The following is a 15,538-nucleotide window of genomic DNA, read 5'->3' as shown; positions in this document are numbered from 1 at the left end:
GCTTTGTAGGAACTATGGTGTCAACATTTTTTAGATTCTCTACTGACCCTGGAAGCAAAGTGCTTGCACTCATACGAAATTGCCTATTTTAATATGGATGCTGTCTAACTCTCTTAATAGTCTTTGTTTAGACCGAGAGCCTACGACAGAAGATTTCACCCCATAAGGTACAAAAGGTTTGACCCCTTGAAGTTACTGGGGTCAACCATGTCACTCACAAAAAGTATGGAAGATTGACCGCACCGGGTGGATCTGGACCCTAGAGCCCCCTAAAAAGCCCAAAAAGGGGGTTAATTTCACCCCATAAGGTACATGGACCAAACTTGGTGAAAACGAAGTTCTATGTCAGGACATCACAAAAATATCAAATCTAACAATATTTTCGAGTGGAAAGGTGATGTAAGACTCCCCCCAAAGTGACCCCCCAGGGGGTTAATTTCACCCCATAAGGTACATGGACCAAAGTTGGTCAAAACGAAGTCTTATGTCAGGACATCACAAAAATATCAAATCTAACAATATTTTCGGGTGGAAAGGTGATGTAAGATGCCTTCAAAGTGACTTCCCTTAATGTGACCCCCTCGGAAGGTTTATTCCACCCCATAAGGTACATGGACCAAACTTGGTCAAAATGAAGTCTTATGTCAGGACATCACAAAAATATCAAATCTAACAATATTTTTGGGTGGAAAGGTGATGTAAGATGCCTTCGAAGTGACTTCCCTTAATGTGACCCCCTCGGAAGGTTTATTCCACCCCATAAGGTACATGGACCAAACTTGGTCAAAATGAAGTCTTATGTCAGGACATCACAAAAATATCAAATCTAACAATATTTTCGGGTGGAAAGGTGGTGTAAGATGACTTCAAAGTGACTTTCCTTAATGTGACCCCCTCGGAAGGTGTATTTCACCCCGTAAGGTACATGGACCAAACTTGGTCAAAACGAAGTCTTATGTCAGGACATCACAAAAATATCAAATCTAACAATATTTTCGGGTGGAAAGGTGATGTAAGATGTCATCAAAGTGACCCCCAGAGGGTTTATTTCACCATAGAGTACATGGACCAAACGTGGTCAAAACGAAGTCTTCTAGGGCACCACAAAATATCAAATCTAACAATACTCTCAGTTGGAAAGGTGATAAAAGACCTACCCAAAAGTGAATCTCCTCCTATAGTTTAATTTACTTCATCCCTTTCTCGAACCAACCTTGGTGTAACGAAAGTGCTATGCCAGGATAGTACGAATGGATTAAATTTAAAAATATTTTTATATAGGTTTTGATGAAATACATTCACAAGCTGTCCCATGATGCATGAAATGGAACTATAGCCTACTTTACAAAAAGTTTTTGTATAAATCATATTAAGTCAATCGAAAAAAGGCAACAGGACATGACAATACATGGCTTTGTAACACCAAAAACAGAAAGTACGTAAGAAGCATATAGGCTACAGTAGCCAGAAAATTGATCCAAGATCTTGATACCACCACTAAATGTGGACTTAATCGAACAACTGACTATCCAAATCAAAACGTTTCGAAATGAATCATTTGGAACGTTAATTTAGGCAGTAATGAACATTTTCCAGCTGCTACAATAAATAACCCAATAAACCCAATGTAGTAAATTTTTGTTTAATGCCATTTGCTTCATGTCTCCAATCAGTTATTGTAACTGTTCATTCATAAACAGAGATTGTTTGTGTAAATGTAAACGGTAACTCAATTGGTTAGCGCGTCACTTCTGGAACGAAGAAGCTTCAAGATCAATAGCGGCGCTGGTTCGACTCTCGGGGTGTGCGCTTGAGCAACGCACGTTAAGGGCTGCTCTCCATTCAGCGGCATCTAATGGATGGAATAATTCCCCGACAACAAGACTTCAACAATCGGAAACTTCACTCTGTCAATCTCGGTGACCGGGCCTGCGCCAGTGATTCAAAGCCTCTACAAGTATGCGAAACTGCCAGGATTAAGCTCTGCAAGAAGCTTTCCCAGTCCGAGGATAAAGATTCAATCAATCAATCAATCAATCACTGGTGTCGCTTTTACTTTCTTCGTCTTATTCTTCAGATTCATACAATTCTCCTGTTATATACAGAGAAATAAAGACTGTACGAAACAATTGCTATTATGCACTACAGATATGCGTAACATACAATAGTAATTTTATTATCTTTTACAGACGTCTATTTTTCTTCGAATAATGCAACATTGCAACTTACTATTAACTGGAAAAAGTTCAACATTTATTTGTTATTTAGTGCACCCAGGCATTTTTCTCAAGATTGCAGAAACTATTGGTTATAGGTTCCTAAAACGAAACTTTACAGCCAGTTATTGGCTAATGTTTACAGTAAGAAAGTAAACGACTGATAGACCAGGAGAAAGTTTTATATTTATAAAGGGTAACCCAAGCGACATTCAATGCTGTTTACCTTCTTCTTGACTTTCCTGGATGAGATCAGATTCCACGCAGAGACATCTAAAGATGCTTTATACCTTTACCTTCAAACCACACCACTTTATAAGAACCTCCTTCTTCTTTCCAGCCATACTCTAGCAGCAAGGTTGCTGCTTGTTCACTTCTAGTTGAAGATAACCACCATCTTGTGATGAGATGTGTGCGCCTTGTCTTCTGGAGAAGTACTCGTAAACAAAGTGGTAGAGTACTACTATCTACAGTAGCTTCTGGTATGCATGATATCCTTTCATTTTCTTTTTTGGGTTTGTAGCCGTCTAAAAACATTTGTAAACGGACTTCGTTGACATAATTAATTTTCTTGTTTTTGTACATGTTACACACAAAGTTCTCTATGGCGATGATAGTGTCTTCACTAATTTCTTTGTCGTGTCCGAGTTGGCTAAAAGCTGCCTGCGCTTCGTGGTTTCCTTGGAGTAATTTCAGCGGCCGCACTTTCCCTTTCCTGCTAAATGACGAGGTGTAATCAGAATCTGTAAAGGCATGATATGCAGGTAAACACTTGCAAATCGTCACTCCAAGTGCGGTAGGCCTATGCAGCTGGTTGATGTTGATGTACCGCTGCGTGTTATTGCTTTGCAAGCCAGCTTCTATCCATATCTTTAATGAAGGATCAAAAGTTCCATAGCAACCTAAGCCAATTACAAGACAGTCAGTGTCAGACGTGCGGATAACCACATTGCTTGGGGCTGGTACATCGCAGACAGCTTGCTTTATCTCTGTATATAACAGGAGAATTGTATGAATCTGAAGAATAAGATGAAGAAAGTGAAAGCGACAGCAGTGACAATGAAGAATAAAGAAACGACCGTTTACATTTACACGAACAATCTCTGTTTATGAATGAACAGTTACGATAACTGATTGGAGACATGAAGCAAATGGCATTAAATAAAAATTTACTGCATTGGGTTTATTAGGTTATTTATTGTAGCAGCTGGAAAATGTTCATTACTGCCTAAATTAACGTTCCAAATGATTCATTTCGAAACGTTTTGATTTGGATAGTCAGCTGTTCGATTAAGTCCACATTTAGTGGTGGTATCAAGATCTTGGATCAATTTTCTGGCTACTGTAGCCTATATGCTTCTTACGTACTTTCTGTTTTTGGTGTTACAAAGCCATGTATTGTCATGTCCTGTTGCCTTTTTTCGATTGACTTAATATGATTTATACAAAAACTTTTTGTAAAGTAGGCTATAGTTCCATTTCATGCATCATGGGACAGCTTGTGAATGTATTTCATCAAAACCTATATAAAAATATTTTTAAATTTAATCCATTCGTACTGTCCTGGCATAGCACTTTCGTTACACCAAGGTTGGTTCGAGAAAGGGATGAAGTAAATTAAACTATAGGAGGAGATTCACTTTTGGGTAGGTCTTTTATCACCTTTCCAACTGAGAGTATTGTTAGATTTGATATTTTGTGGTGCCCTAGAAGACTTCGTTTTGACCACGTTTGGTCCATGTACTCTATGGTGAAATAAACCCTCTGGGGGTCACTTTGATGACATCTTACATCACCTTTCCACCCGAAAATATTGTTAGATTTGATATTTTTGTGATGTCCTGACATAAGACTTCGTTTTGACCAAGTTTGGTCCATGTACTTTATGGGGTGAAATACAACTTCCGAGGGGGTCACATTAAGGAAAGTCACTTTGAAGTCATCTTACACCACCTTTCCACCCGAAAATATTGTTAGATTTGATATTTTTGTGATGTCCTGACATAAGACTTCATTTTGACCAAGTTTGGTCCATGTACCTTATGGGGTGGAATAAACCTTCCGAGGGGGTCACATTAAGGGAAGTCACTTTGAAGGCGTCTTACATCACCTTTCCACCCGAAAATATTGTTAGATTTGATATTTTTGTGATGTCCTGACATAAGACTTCGTTTTGACCAACTTTGGTCCATGTACCTTATGGGGTGAAATTAACCCCCTGGGGGGTCACTTTGGGGGGAGTCTTACATCACCTTTCCACTCGAAAATATTGTTAGATTTGATATTTTTGTGATGTCCTGACATAGAACTTCGTTTTCACCAAGTTTGGTCCATGTACCTTATGGGGTGAAATTAACCCCCTTTTTGGGCTTTTTAGGGGGCTCTAGGGTCCAGATCCACCCGGTGCGGTCAATCTTCCATACTTTTTGTGAGTGACATGGTTGACCCCAGTAACTTCAAGGGGTCAAACCTTTTGTACCTTATGGGGTGAAATCTTCTGTCGTAGGCTCCCAGACTAGTTGTTTTAATTAACAAATGCTTGTTCATAGCTGACCTTGAGGTTAAGAACCCTGCAATCCGCTCAGCGATTAAGAAAAAGCCTATCAGCATTCAAAGAAGTAACAACTCGACAATTTGTCGGCTTAGCCGCTTTCGCCATCAGTGATTAAAAAAAAACAAAGGTCGTTGAAGGTCAGAGCTTTGCAATAATATGTTTTCTCCATCTAGAGAAATTGGAAAGTTATGTTTTCTACGCACATTAGTTTACAAAATAAAGAACATGAAAAGAAACCATTCAGTATTCTATTGGTTTTGTTTCTGAAGACAGAGCAAACAATCTATAGGTGTCATTCCCAGTTGAACGAACTGACGCTACGGTTCGCCGTGCTTTTGTACAATCTACAATTTTACGCTACCTCAGCCAGCAGATCATATTTTATTACTTTGATTCAAGATCTGCACGTGAAGAAATAAATTTGTTTAGTAAAATATAATTTTTTTGCCACTTGTTGAAGTTAATCTGATATTAGTAACGTTAAATTGTAATGAAAATAACATAAAATCGTAAACTTTATTGTCTTGCTTTGTTAAGGCACCGTTAATGACAGCAATATTCATAACGTACTGTACAAACGTTTTTTAAAATTCAGGCAATTTATTTCGTAGATGCACGCAATATCACCACCGATTTTTGATCAAATATAATACGTTTTCTTTTTTTATTGTGAATTGTTTTTGTAGCCTTCTTGTTTGTACCGGTACTAAAAAAACAAACAAAGCAGATAATTGAATTCAAGCAGCATACTTTGCCCACAGACTAGCCGACATATAAAGACAATTTTGTATAATGACAGATGTAACGATCTGAAGCGAACCCACCGGTCAACATGTTTTTGTCTTTATGATCCTTTCTTGTAAACTAGTTGCGAATTACTTCAAACGCGTACCAAAAAATAAAAATAAAACTTTTAAACACTTAGCACATGTGACAACCTGAAGCATTTTGTTTGCAAGCGTACTGCGGATTTCAGGGCTTAGAATTATGACATTGTGCCGCTAAGCATGTTGTTAAATACTAATGAAACATATCAGCAGTAGACCTAAGCCCAATAAGCTACTTCAGAAAAAATATTTCAAGGTCAAAAACATGTTACAAATCTGGATAACAATTCACTTTTTAATAGATTTGTCTCGTTCACATATTGGATGTCTCAAATCGATTTTAATATTTAAAATTCATTTTTTTTTATCAACCCGAATGTACAGTAATGCTAACACAGTAGCCTATGTGTTTTTACATAGCAGTATTTTGTAGCCTATATCCATCGCAGACACTGTTTATTGCAGCTGTTGCTGTATAGAGGCGCAGTGGAGTACTTTTTCTTTTTTCGTATTAAAAGTTTTTTTGTAGTAAACTACGTTTTACCGGGGTCAAATGTCCTGGCATACCTCGAGCAGCCACTTGATGGTAGAATCGTCTAATATTGACAGACCAACCGCTCTTGGGATAAAAGCTGGGCAGCGGTAAAGTACATGGTCTGCGGTTAGTGCTTCTGTTTCACAACCCAATACATAATTACCCTGAATTCATTTCACTACGAAGTGCCAAGCATGAACGAGACTCAGTACCACTTTCGAAAAATCTTTGGTAGGCCTATACAACCTGACATGGTATCGAAACCTGCTACCAATTGAAAGGCGGACGCTTAAACCGCAGTCACCAGAGTGTTGATAAGGCAGGTCTTCTTAACAATTATCGTGAAAATATGACAAATTATAACTTCTTCAATAAAGCAGGGGCGCCTAACCAGTCGATTTAGAGTCTATTAATTGATTGCGGACTGATACCAAGTTGACCGCCAAAGATGTAGACAATAATAACAGATTTTTTTTCTGCAGGGATTTCAGCTCATCAGCTACTTGTCTAATAATACGTTTTTGAGTTGGACCAGTAGCTGAAATATCAATTCCTGCAAGTAGTAGTATTTACTTTCTCATGTGGCATGTTGACTGACAATGAGAATATAAACCAAAAGCTGCAATTTTCACCTGAGTAGAAGGAATATTATGTTGTGTTTTTTTTTTCTTATTCAAAGCCTGATTACTGTTTTACCTGCAATGCAACGTTTGCGTTAGCAAAAATAAAAAAGTTGACAGCAACAAAGTCTATGGGAGTTTAATACTGCAGGCAATTTTCACCACATCGAAGATCTTAGGCAGCAACTATTGCTTGCTATTGTCTCAATGTTTGATGCTCACAAGACGTCATTCACAGATGGTGATATAGTTATGCATGTGGATAAGATAGCCTTTGTCATGGCAACAGATGGTGTTTTTGGTAACTATGATAATAAAACACAGGTCGTGAAGCCCCTTGAAAATGTGCAGTTCTACGACCTTGCAGCCCACACAAAGAATTTGAGAGAATTGCTGTGGCGGTGAAAAAGCAACTGGCTCGTTCTTTTTCTCTTCTGTTTCTACCTATTCCTTGCCACAGGGGATTTGCAAGAAAAATTAGTTGTCGATCTAAATTACATGCAAGCTACAGTAGATCTACGGTAGCATTAATTTCACTGGTATTTCTTGTAAAGCAGAACAGTTAACGTGTTATTTGTTTAAACTAAACCTGCTTAACGAGTCCCTGTGAGGGCTAGCAAAACCTACCTAGATCGCCTAGGCGTCTGAGTTTGCGATAGTGACATTTAATTGGCATGTAGGCTAAACGTAGTTATTACTATTAGGCTATTATTGGTATTATTGAATACTTTACTAGATTTTCCTTCATATTTTAAAAGCCGTTTTGCGTAGGCTACCTGTTAACTCCAAAGTATATATCGACATTTTAGCAATTCTTTTTGTAAAATTATCGATTAATTGTCAAACATCCATACAAAGTTAACCATTGACTGAAAGTTTCAATCCTTTTTCAAAATTTGCACACTTGACTTAACTGTGCAAAGATGTTCCAAACTTGCAAGAAAATCAAATGACAGGCAGCAGCCGAATCTACATTAAGGCTAGAAATTTTTTGGAACAAAAAACATATACGTTATATTATTATTCTTCTTCCTGTTTTGCGTCTCATTTCCCGGATGTCGGGGTAGGTAATTGAGACGTCAAACAGGAAGAACAATAATAATGTACTGTACAAGGTTATATCTTATGTGCGGTGTTCACAAAAAAAAAATGTATAGATTTACTGACAGTGACAGAAACATTGCATGCATTACGCACTCTAAAATAAAATTATTAGCCCAAACCGGGGCATGTGGCCGGCGGGCCGAGCTTTTAGCACTCCTGGCATAAATCGTACACTCGCAATATCATGTCTTTTCACCTTCTGACAAAAGAATTAAGAAAAAGCATCCACTCTTAGAATATAGTGACTTTTGACGATCCAATTGAACAGTATCCCACTGTGCTAGTTTTGAGCAATGTTAAACTTATTGGTTTGTAACATTGAGTTAAGTTTGTTATGAATAAGTTGAAGTGGAAATAGACCTCATAAAAAAATCATTATTACTTAAAATTTTACAAGCCACCTAAGCCACCCCCAAACCAAACTTGTATTGATTTGGACATCGCAGGAACAACCTTTCATTTACAGAGCAGCTTAGACAAAAAAAAAGTTACAGAAAGGCATCAGGATCAGTTGGCAAAAGTTAAAAGTTCGAACAGATCTTTCACTTCACCCTATTTACTATGTGAATTTTTGCACAATTATTTCATCACAAGTTGGGACCAAGGGTTTCTAAAACTACCTTTGACATCACAAGTTATTGCAGACTGTACTGTCTTGTGAGTAGACTAACTCTTACACAATTATGATTCAATGATTAAATTAAAACACCAACACATGCGCTTTTTATGCAAATGTGGAATTGTTTATGTGCAATACACAACATCACATTACTCTTGCATCGTATGATTTGCAACAGTTCTCTCTGTTTATTTGAGAATTGTTTACCATTAATAATTCAACGGGAAGCACCTATTGTTTATGTTACTTTAATTTATTTCATGTCAGAACAACCCTTCAAGCATAGATTATGCTACAAGTATCTACAAGGGCGTATGAATATCCTTGTAACTTCAATTCGCGAGTTCAAGTTATGTGAACCTGTATGACCGTGTCAGTTGTTTGGCTTGGTCAGCCGAATCTAATTCATCATAGTTTTGTGGCAACAAGGTTTACAAATTGACCAGAGACGTAAAGTTACTAAAAGAAGAACTCCTTTTGTTTGTCGCAATGTACGAACAGTCTAATATCGTCAATACAACATTGAATAAAAGCAAATAACCGTTTAGTATTTGAGTTTAAACAGCTTTCAGGGACGTAGAAGACTACGAGTGATTAAAGGTGACAGATTGATTTATCGAATTTGCTTAATTTGAACATTTCAACAATCTAAAGGCTCTCTGTATTCTAACGTCACAAAGAGAATGAGTCATACCATTGAGGATGCTATTCTTGCCAGGGAAATACGACGATGGTAAGAGGAAGTATGTTGAGGAACCCAGGACACGGAAACAAACAAAACAGCTTATTTTCGTAAAATGAGCGTCCTTTTCTATTTTGCTGCTCCATCATACTTTGTCATACTTTACTTTTAGAACAAGCCAGTGAGACGACCTCAGGATTGATTCTCGTTTGAAATTAGTTGATTTAGACCCTAACTGACTCACTTGACCTTTTCAATTCGCTTTGTGGCTCTTCATTGACCACATAAGAACCAATTGAAAACAGGAGTTGTTTTTGTTAGGTTGCCAACAATACCTTAACTCCGAATAAATTTTCTGCTAAGCGTTCAATTTATAGCTAGATCCACTAACTTATGAAGCGATAAACATTGAATACGCTGCATATGCTCATAAAAAAATTAAATGACGTAACTGTACGTCACTTTCTGTCTATGCACTAATCGACGTACCAAACGAAGACTTGCTGAGCGGATTGATTTTTCTAACAATGCACCGGAAGCTGACATGTTTGTAAAATATGTTTTCAGTTAAACCAGATGAGCATTGCTAATGAAGAATAGGATAATGCAACTCTTCAGTAGGCTACTCCAAAAATGAAACTCTTTTGTGGACGTTTTCACTGAAGCTGTTTACTGTAGAAGATTTGATTAAATTATTAAAACTGTTGAAAACAAAACCCATCGATTTAAGTAAAAAAAAACAAAAAAAACAATCTAAATGTTGCCTAAAGAAAAGATAGGTGTATGTGTGTGTTTTTAATGTTGGATAAACGACCAACAATAAAGGGTAGCATTAACAATACAAACAAATATTAACATTAACTAAGGTGTTGCGACCGTGCCATATTTTAAACTGATTGTCCTACTTTGGTATCATGCACGCTATAACGTCCGCGTTTTGTCGCTTCTAGCTTTTTCTGGACCTCTGCTATATGTTTGTCATATATTGTTTTTTTCGTTATGATGGTCAAAAATAAAAACAAAACTGAAAACTTAACTGATACAAAACTGGTTCGTATTTCCAGACATTTATCGTTTTGAACATAGCAAACTGACGATGTAAACATGAAACAGCACAACTGTTGTACTATTTACTGGGTGATTTTTCTTCATACATGTTTTTAGTATTAGTGATTAGGTGTTAATAAACGTCAATAGAAATCATTAGCTGTTTCAGGGAGCAAACCAAAAAAAGATTTAAATTGTCCAATGCATAATTTTTTTTAAATTTCTGCTGTAATATTCTTCTTCGACACCATATAATAAATTTTCAAATAAACACGTTTCTAAACGAGCATTTAGCTATTGCTAAACTCGCTTCTTGTTGTTTTACGTGCCATCGACAGATAGAATGTCCGCGCTGAATTTTGCTCGGCAGCTATAGCTTAACTTGCTGAGTTAAGTTGCAGCTTGTTTACACATAAACAACTCATGAACATTACCACCTAAGCAATCTTAATCAAGTCACCATAGGGCATAGGTCGATTGAATCATATGTAGATCTATTCCTCAGCTTTGATTCACCAATATTTTCGCTTTGAACTAAAAATTGGTAAAACTTGCATTAAAATTTAATTTAAAACAGTGAACAGTTAAATGACAAACATTGTGGATAAATTATGGCTGGAATTACAAAATGCTGTATTTTACGTTTAGTTCTAAGCAAGCAACAAACATATTAAATGGATTTTGTGAGTTAACTGATTGTTGTTGAATCCTTTGCCAGTTTCCGCAGTTGCCGCCAATCTTAGCACTAAGTCATAAAATTGTTTTAGAGTATACATTTCAACAAAGAAAGCTAAAATTAGAAAGCACTTCTCACTTCATTTTCTATGCATGATCGAACAACAAAATAAACTGTACTTCGTTCAGTTTGGCTAAAAATTACCAAAACTGTGATACTGTTGTTAAGTTTTAAAGAATTACAAAATTTGAAGCTGACAAGCCATGCAATTGTTTTTGATGAATTTTGCATTGGCCTCAACACCACCAAACGCTGACACTTATTAAAAGATGTAAGACATGAAAGCATAACAGCCCTAAAAATAAACACAGATATGCGACTTTCCAGTAAAAAAATGTTTATCCATCTAAAAGGCGATTTGGACAAAAATAAACTTCACAAAATGTGATTAGAAGATAGAAATGTGATTACACTTTAACATTTTATAAGAATGCCTGTTGCAATATGCTTAGTGTAACGATCAGGTTATAAATTTATCACTTCATAAAAAGAAACTCTTTATCAAAACAACATCCGTGCCATCAATACGTAGGCCTACAGACTAAAACCAGACATTAACCAATAAAAACTTACCTTCGTTGCAATGTGAATCAGAATGAAACTAGCTGGTAAAAGCGTACACAGGATCACAAAGGCAATGACAAAACCAGCTTTATGACAAAGGTGTATTATCTTGTCCAGAAGAGACTAAAAATCAATCACAAAATTTAATATACGATTTAACGAAGATTAAATGCAGGAATAACGGCAATGCAGAAATACTTGAGTTGCTACTTGATTAATCTACTATTGTAGGCTAAAAGCATCTCAATTCAAGGCTAGTAATCACACAATTCTTTTTATTTTGTTCTACACATTTGAATACAAAATTTACATATGTAGTTTGTTTGTTTTATCATCTTTATCCTGCATTGCGGAAAGCGGACTTGAGCGCTATGCATCGGTGTACGCCTTCCGACGTACACCTGACCCACGCTGCAGCCGACTGCAATGTCTGTTTCCGGTTGTCTACTCTACTTATGACTTAAATTTGGTACTACCCATTACTCGAAATCGATTACTGGGTAGAGGCAATTATCGTAAAGTTTCTTGCCCAGAGAAACAACAGCCAGTGCGGGTGGCTGGAGTCGAACAGGCAGGCTCTCGACTGCGAGCCCAACGCGCTAACCACTCGGCCACTGCTCTCGACCACTAACATGTAGGCTATAGTTTGACGATTATTCTGTTTACTTTTAAATTGATGGTGTATGTAGCCTATGTGAGGGAACGGTCTATTACCACCTCCATAATTAAGCTTTTGGCATGATAAAATCATTGAATGCCAGGCAGGGCATAATGTGAAACAAGTTGACATAAATACATCATTGCACCGCTTTCATCAAGCAACAAAACCTCTATCACTAAACAGATTTTAGAACAAAAAAACTTTCATATTATTTTTTATTCTGTTGTATCAATTGCATTGTACTGCCTGTCATGTCACACAAAGTGCTGACATGTCAAAATGCTGAACAATGGCGAATGGCGATAGAGTGATTACAATGATACATTGAATTAAGAATATAAACACATTCTATGTAATGTGTATTAGTGCATGTTTTTCATATGGTAATATTTATTAGACTGAATATTTCAATTCTTCGTCAATGATTGATAGATTCATTCAATAATTCAAACAAGCGACAAGAAGTCGTAAGAACAAACCTTCAAATGACATCTCTCATCAAGGACATCACTGGCAGTTGTGGTCGAAATCTGACGTTGTAAACTTGACATGTTTAACGAAATCACAAAACAGCTGCGATTAAATCTTTCAGTCGCATCAGTAACAAGTCGTAATGCAATTTCAAAGCTATACAAAGTCAACAAAAACCCTAGCGCGTAAGATAGTAAAGATAAGAAAATAAATAAATAAATATTTCTAAATCAATTATAGTTATGATTTGATTTAATTCGCTCTGCTTGCCTTTTTGCTTGGCATTGAGCACTTTTTGTAGTATTAATAGTATTTATTGTTTAATAAATATTTCTATGTTTTTTCATTTGGCTTTTATAGTTCAAAGTTTACTTTGAATTGCTTGCTATTATCAGAATGTTTACTTTATTATCGTCTACTTGAATTATATCGAAAACAGGCAAAATGTCTAATAAAATAAACTCGTCACAAAATCTACGATACATCCCCTCTGCTTTGAAAGCTGAAACTTTTCGAGTAAGATTGCTTTAGATTTTGATTGTGTTGCGCACTTCACCAGCCTCTGACTGCAAATATATAACGAACTGTCAACTTGTGATTCTACTCTTTTCGCTCAAGTTGGAAACAATTTAATTTTATCTGAAGCAAGCTTTGATAAGTAATAATCTATTCAAATGTATGATATATTACAAAATTTATAAGTTTGTAATTATTTATACGTATGAAATGTAGTTGCTATTATCACCTAAAAGCTTTGACAGACTGTTTTCCGTTGATTGTCAGAAGGTTTTAAATCAAATAGAAACCATCTGTCAACAAAAAGCAAAAAATATTAAATAATAAACAAAGAGCAACAAGAACAGAACCTGTTGATGATCTCAGTAAGGTTAAACAGGCTGTCAAGGCTTTTAGGTGATTAGTTACTATATTTGATATAATTTGCTTGACTTTTCTGGTTTGTATTGAGCTGATTTTATAGTGTTGATAGTATTTATCGTTTTCATAGTTTTATGCAGTATGATAAATTAACAAGTTTAGAAAACACAAAGTAGACTTAAAATATACATTATACATTTGCTTTCTTTTTAAATGATTGTAAAATTAATTTTTTTTTCATAATTTTATATTATAAAATTAATAACTCGATTCCTAAACGTCAACAACGTTTGCAGGGTAATATTATAGGAATTTCTACTCTAAAGCGTAAACCTCGGCCCAAACTCGACATGCGGACTATTACTGATATGTTAATGTTATGCCACTCGGAACTTGTTTCTGTGTGAAACCGGATTAACTATGGCAAATTGCAACAAAACTTTACGCAATTCTTTTGTTATGTTTGCAGTAGGAATAATTATCATTGCACTATTTTTCATTTAATGAAATCGTCAAACGTTTTTCCATTGTGTTTTAAAGCCTCATCCCAAGTATTATTACACAGTTTTCGTTTGCTTTTTTACGTTGAAAAGCAGCTGCTGCCGCCGTTTCAGCTGCTAAGAAATTTGGTTAGTTTGAGCCTATAACAAATTGGAATTCTAATTTTTCCAACAAAAAAAAGAAATTGAAAATAAAGAACGAAACAAATACGATTTAACAAGGAAAGCAAGAAAATTATTATCATTTGTTTGAAGCATGATGAACATATGCAGAAGAAGCGTCGTTCAATTGATCGTCTGATTATTGCTATTGCAATCGTACTTGCAAAGATATCTTTTCCTTACTCACTGGATTCCCATCACAAGATTATCTGGTCGATTGAACAGTCTTCCAGTTGCCATTGTAAAATTCTCTATTGTAAAGTACTGTATATTTAGCATGTTAATAAAATAAAAAAAGCTTGAAATCTGACACTCATCGTGAAATGGCACGCGGAAAACTCTAAGTTGTTGTTTCAAAGCCGGCATCTTCAAAGAGTTAGACTGTTGCTCTTCACTTTGCTTTCTATTGTCAAAAGTTGATAGACCTGCTTTAGTAGGCTACTCTCCGACCTACGCGGTTTGCCAAAACTTCAACAGTGTTTACCAACAAGTAGTCTGGCATCGAATGTAGCCCTACTTCGATAGTCATCAGTGGCAGCACTTTAGAGAAAACAAAAGGAAAAAAGCTTTATGGCGATGCAGAAACAAGAATGTTAAACATCAATGTTGCGACAGTCGATGTTATACAGACGTGAAAGACGTTTCGGAAAAAAGTGATGAAAGTCCAAAACATATCGGTTTGTGCAGCATAGTGAAATGGGTCATTAGCGAAATGGATTGAAAATAAAGTTTTAGTGTCTTTGACAAATGACCGATTTGGTGGGTACCCTAACAATGTAGAAAATCGAAGCATAGATTTCACAAACTGCAGTCAAAGAAGTGCAGCTATATTGCAGTTATGTAGTGCGTCCACCAACTATCGATTTTGAAGATATTGTTTAAAAGCACGGTTATTGGATACACGTGTACAAGGGTGTTTGTAAAGTAAATGCATATTTATTTTATTAGTTTGAGTGAAATAAAGTCTTGTATCATGCTCTTTCTGCAAGCGCATTTTTAAAACTCTCTCTGTATGTAAAAAACTAGACATGTACGCTTTTATGAGACCGCAACCAAGCATTCCTGGCGACCTTTCTCAAAAATATCACTTTAAAGGTATATAAGGAAAATTTAAGATATAGTTCAAATTTGAAATAAAATCTGCCTCCAGTTAGGGCTCCAGTTTTCACGTTGGCAAGGCCTATTGCCTGTGCGTATAGATTGCTATCCTTGAAACTTTAAAGCACAAATCGAAGAGCTCCACTAATTTAGTGCACGATTTTGCAATACAATATCACAGCAACTAATTTTTGGTCAATAAATATAAAAAGTAGATTATAATTATTACCGTAAAAAAAACAGAAACTACATCTTTATCTTTATAA

At 36.0% G+C, this 15,538-nt stretch overlaps 1 protein-coding gene across 2 annotated transcripts in view; it reads right to left on the bottom strand.

Annotated features, from left to right (window-relative positions):
- The window catches only part of LOC145781712 (parathyroid hormone 2 receptor-like), a 45,015-nt gene extending 32,266 nt beyond the window's left edge, over nt 1-12,749 (bottom strand). For both annotated transcript variants that reach the window (XM_082593384.1, XM_082593391.1), the window contains exons 1-2: nt 12,645-12,749; nt 11,514-11,627 (exon numbers count right to left, since the gene is read on the bottom strand). In XM_082593384.1, the coding sequence (XP_082449510.1) occupies nt 11,514-11,627; nt 12,645-12,716 (186 nt within the window). In that variant the 5' untranslated portion in view covers nt 12,717-12,749. The remainder of the gene's footprint in view (nt 1-11,513; nt 11,628-12,644) is intronic.
- Between the last annotated feature and the right edge of the window lie 2,789 nt (nt 12,750-15,538).

The sequence above is a fragment of the Aplidium turbinatum genome, chromosome 1, assembly GCF_918807975.1.
Source record: "Aplidium turbinatum chromosome 1, kaAplTurb1.1, whole genome shotgun sequence".
Classification (NCBI taxonomy): domain Eukaryota; kingdom Metazoa; phylum Chordata; class Ascidiacea; order Aplousobranchia; family Polyclinidae; genus Aplidium; species Aplidium turbinatum.
The sequence above is the reverse complement of the archived record's forward strand: the minus strand, read 5'-3'. Positions and strand labels throughout refer to the sequence as shown.